At 38.5% G+C, this 5,024-nt stretch overlaps 1 protein-coding gene across 1 annotated transcript; it reads left to right on the forward strand.

Moving 5' to 3' along the window:
* Positions 1-998: 998 nt before the first annotated feature.
* Positions 999-4,793, forward strand: LOC101304875 (protein notum homolog). Its single transcript, XM_004300343.1, has 13 exons — positions 999-1,042; positions 1,951-2,071; positions 2,198-2,280; positions 2,447-2,576; positions 2,729-2,808; positions 2,883-2,969; positions 3,058-3,185; positions 3,267-3,327; positions 3,415-3,468; positions 3,558-3,635; positions 3,857-3,962; positions 4,059-4,204; positions 4,314-4,793. Exons 2-13 carry the CDS (start codon positions 1,951-1,953, stop codon positions 4,437-4,439), a joined length of 1,200 nt encoding a protein of 399 aa, XP_004300391.1. The 5' UTR covers positions 999-1,042; the 3' UTR covers positions 4,440-4,793.
* Positions 4,794-5,024: the final 231 nt, after the last annotated feature.

Here is a 5,024-nt window from a genome sequence, read left to right on the forward strand (position 1 = left end):
TGACGAAATGTCTATATGCTTCTTTACTTTTCACATTATGTGTAATCGAATTTCGACCAAGGGCGCCAAACTATTCAGTCAGTATCTCTTTCACTTGGAATACTCTGATCTCTGCTATATGGCTTGTTTTCCCACCAGCATATTGATCGATATCATCTTGGCATGGCAGACATCAAAGGGTGACTTCAAAATGTTTGGATAGCACCTCCCGAGCTCCCTCGATCTTTTGCCGGCTAGCTATTAGAAATGCCATAATGCATGATAAACCCTCCTAGCTGGAATGTCAACCCGGCCTGCACTGTTATGCTTTGCGCTCTTGTTTTTGTATTGCTTGAAACTAAATCCAATCGACAACAATCTGCTTGAACTAATTAAGCTCACACTAGGATGATCTAGTGTGTGTATTTGAGTCTTTGACATTGATTCGAACTTTGGAGGTAAATGAGATTGACAAATCCCTAAGTTCTTCTAGCTAGCAACCACATGCATGATGGTTTTGATGACACAACCGCGTGAACCCCATAAGATTCGTTTTTACAGCTCTACTCAGCTTTTCACTGTGTAGAACCAGTAGCACTTGAAGCACTTCTGTCGGGCTATCCTTGATGGGTCGGGTTTATACCCGAAACCGAGCCCGAACCCGACTGCCAATCATTAAAAAGTGTTGGGAGGAGGGAGCGAAATAAGTGTCGGCTCTCGGGTTCGCTGCTCTCTCTCTCTCTCTCTGTCTCTCTGACTCGAAAGACTAAAGAATCACAGACACACCCTCTTACTTCATCTTCTTCGTTTCTTTCTTCTTCTTCTGTCTTCCTACGAAAATCTCTGGCTCACTCATTCATTCTCAGTCTGCATACATAGAAAACAACTCATCATTCCATAACTGACCACCATTTTAATGCTTTCCCTTTTCTTCTTCAACCACCATTAACTCCCCATTCACCATTCACCAGTACACAAGAGTACAAAGAGGCCCATGTTCTGAACTGGGTTCCTCCCACATTCTTCATCACTCAGTCTCTGCCATTTCCTCTCCTTCATTCAGGTACATGCTACTCAGCTATTGTTCTTTTGCATATTGGAACCTGTTGGTTGATTTGGATCCGGGTTTTCGTCTATAGATGCTTTAACAACCATTGACATTCTGCAAATGTTATGTTCTTACTGCCAGCTATCTTGTTTATGAATGTGTGATGTTTCTTGAGTATATATGTTCATTTTGGTTTTTATTTCTGTATGGGAATGGTTTTTGTTTTATTGGATTCTCCATTGCACAAAGATTGGATTTTTGATGGCTGACATTGGATTGCAATGTCAAATATGACTGAGGTTCACTTTTGTTTGAGAAATCCATCAAGATTGCTGAGCCAATTGGTTCATGTTTGAGTATGTATCAATTATTGCTTGATTAGTCCTCACTCCTCAGGTTTTAACATGATGAGGAATCATTTTCTGCTTTCAGATTAGGAAATGGTTGCACATGACTCACTCATGTGCCAATCTGTTTGGTCATTACAATAACGTTTGGATAATCTCTTTCTCTGCTCTGCTTTTGTTTCTTTTTCGAATTTCTTTTTGTATGTGTTCATATGCCAACAAAAACCCAAAAAGTCTTTTTATAAAAGCAGCCTAGATATAAAAAAACATAACGAATCATATGCTTGTGGAATCTTGATACTTTATCAAAGATGGAAGAGCATCCTTGAACATTAAGCAACCTCAAGGCTGAGGTTTTGTTGGCCGAAGTTGAAAGGATCCTTTCTAGTTTTATTTCTTGAAACTTTTTAATATGATGGAAAGAATTATGATTAGACTTTCTTCTTATTGTACTTGTTTGTTTTCTCTTGATTTTTCTATGATTAACCCTTTGAATTGCTCTGTTTCCCCCGTTATTCTATCATTTTTCTTGTCCTAACCTTTTTGTATATGAATTGCTAAATTTGAGTTAGGCAGATGGGTGATGTAAGATTAGGCCAATGGTTGAATCTTCTAGTATGTTCTGCGCTACTACTAAAAGCAACAGGAGTTCCTGTGGGGATCACTATCCTTCAGACTGCGGTTGCCAAAGGAGCCGGTGAGAGAACTTTGGTTGCAAATTTGCTGATATGAATCAGAGTTCTTTTCTCAACTGAACAGGTTTAACAAAGAAACAGTTATGTTCTTATATTTGGTTTAACCTTTTGTTTTGACATGTTTACAGTTTGTTTGGATGGGAGCCCCCCAGCTTACCATTGGGATAAGGGATTTGGTTCAGGACTTAACAATTGGTTGGTTCACATTGAGGTTTGTTCTTTTCTCTGAACTGCTTCACTTAAATTTAGTAACAATCCTGAGTGTTTTGCCTTGGTAAAGTTGCAGAGTTCTAGTAAAGTTTGCATAGATTATTTTCGTAAATGATGGTTATGTATCTCTGTTTTTGTCATTATTGTTCTTTCTGTTTGATTCTCAGGGAGGAGGATGGTGTCACAATGTCACAAATTGCCTCGGCCGTAAGAACACTCGTTTAGGTTCATCAAAGAAAATGCTGAAGGAAATACCGTTTTCTGGAATTCTAAGCAACAGGCAATCGTTAAATCCAGGTTTGATTGTTAACCAACATTTCGTATATAAGTAAGAACTTAATTTCCATAAGGAGAAGTCACTCAAAGAAACACTTGGTAGTTAATCGCTACAGCTTTCCATTTTATGTTGCTTTGTATTAGTGGAACTGACATTGTATCTCCAATGGCAGGCTTTTACAATTGGAATAGAATCAAAGTCAGGTACTGCGATGGTTCATCATTCACTGGTGATGTTGCGGCAGTAGACCCGGTAAGTTGCTTAGCAATCATTAAGCACTCAAAGTTTTACTTTCCATTAGAAATTCTTAGTAACAACATGAGCAGGCTACTGGTCTTTACTTCAGAGGAGCAAGGGTTTTCCGCGCTGTCATGGCTGATTTATTAGCAAAAGGAATGGGGAAAGCAGTAAATGTAAGTGTCTTAATTTGTCGACTATTTGACTGCTGTTATCTTCAGTTGTGAGAAAAAATTTCCTTAATCCAGGCACATGTGCTTACAGGCTGTTCTCTCTGGTTGTTCTGCTGGTGGATTGACCTCTATTCTTCATTGTGATAACTTTCGTGCTCTCTTCTTACCTTCTGGGACCAAAGTGAAATGTGTTTCAGATGCTGGTTACTTTATTAATGTGTAAGCTCCTCACATTTTTGGTACCTTCTGCCTTTGCCTTATATGCAAGAGTTGCTTATGGAACTTGGTGATGAATATCAGAAAGGACATTTCTGGAGCACAACATGTTCAAGAGTATTTTACCGATATTGTTACAACACATGTAATCCTCTGGCTCCCTCCCGCATACAATGAAGTGGACTTTACCGCCATCAATCCCCATTTCTGAATGTCGATATCTTTCGTGTAGGGTTCTGCGAAGAATTTGCCTCCATCTTGCACTTCAAAATTGAGACCAGATTTGGTAAGTGTAAAGTGTCGCTATATACTTGGTACTGAGATAACTTTTTTCGCTCGTAAGATTCTCATGATGCTTCTCACATAATGCTACAGTGTTTCTTCCCTCAATATGTGGTACCACAGATTCGGACACCAATATTCTATGTAAATGCAGCCTATGATTCATGGCAGGTGCGCTTCCTTGCTGTTTTCATGTTAAAAGTAACTTCATACTGAACTGCGAGTGAGAAGCATTGATTAGGTAGACTTATATGTGAATGCCGTGATCTTGGTTTCAAGTATAGCTAGCAAGAGAGCTTTACCCCTTTTCTATGCTTGGATATTTTACCTTAGTATTAGTATACATCCCTCTTTCATTTTGTCTAATTCTTAAGGTCACTTTGTTCATACAGATAAAGAACATTGTCGTACCAGGAGTTGCTGATCCTCATGGAACTTGGCGAAACTGCAAGCTTGATATAAAGAATTGCTCACCCACTCAGCTCAAAACCATGCAAAGTCAGTCTCACAAAAGCCATTTCATTTCTAAATAGTATACCAATATCAGATAGGTGTATACATGGCATTTAAATTCTGTTTGTTTGCATTTATCAGACTTCAGGTTGCAATTCTTAAGTGCAATTGGTGGTGTGAGCAACTCTGCAGTAAAAGGAATGTTCATAGACTCTTGCTATCTGCACTGTCAAACTGAATTGCAGGAGACTTGGTCAATGCCTAATTCCCCACTCCTCAACAAAACGGTAAACACAAACCATAAACATCCTCCTTGCAAAGAAAAGTTTCTGTGTTTTTTTTCCTGCTTGAAGAAACACTCATTATAATTGGTTTTGTAAAAACTCATATCTGCAGACAATTGCAAGGGCAGTTGGAGACTGGTTCTACGACCGAACTTCGTTCCAAAAGATAGACTGTCCTTACCCTTGCAATCCCACTTGCCATGCTCCCATTTTTGATCCAAATGTGCGCTTAGAATGACTTTCGTGACAAATATATACCATTTTTATAGGTCAGGTGATTGATCAAATATATACCATTGTTCCCTCATAGAATAAATCATTTATATAGAATAAGGAAAAAGAAAAGTGATCAGTCAAATTGATTGATCTAGAAAGCTCACCACTGCACAAAAACTTGTGTGCCGGGTGCTTTCCCTCATTGTTTATGTAATTAGTCATGAATCTCAATTAGATCCACATTATTCTTCCATTTTTTTGGTTCGGAGGTGGGGCATATAAATATATCATGTACTGAAAATTCAATGATCTGGGGACAATGTAATACTGTGTATTTTACAAAGCGTTTTCCAAATTTCAGTCTATCTGATATGTAGAGCTTTCTTTTGGTTGGTAATGAATCAATGTAGATGATACAGACATGCAGAGACTTATCTTATCTCTTTCACCAGCTTCTATGACTTTAAAGCACTTGAATCCAATCCAACATTCTAAGCAAGTCAGAAGGCAAAGTCGTCAACCAAACACAGCACTAGAGTAGTGCTTTAAGGAAATGTTCATGCAGTAAGAGTTGATCAAACTGAGTTTTCAATTTTCTTAGAGTCTA

This window comes from Fragaria vesca, linkage group LG5 (assembly GCF_000184155.1).
Source record: "Fragaria vesca subsp. vesca linkage group LG5, FraVesHawaii_1.0, whole genome shotgun sequence".
NCBI lineage: Eukaryota > Viridiplantae > Streptophyta > Magnoliopsida > Rosales > Rosaceae > Fragaria > Fragaria vesca.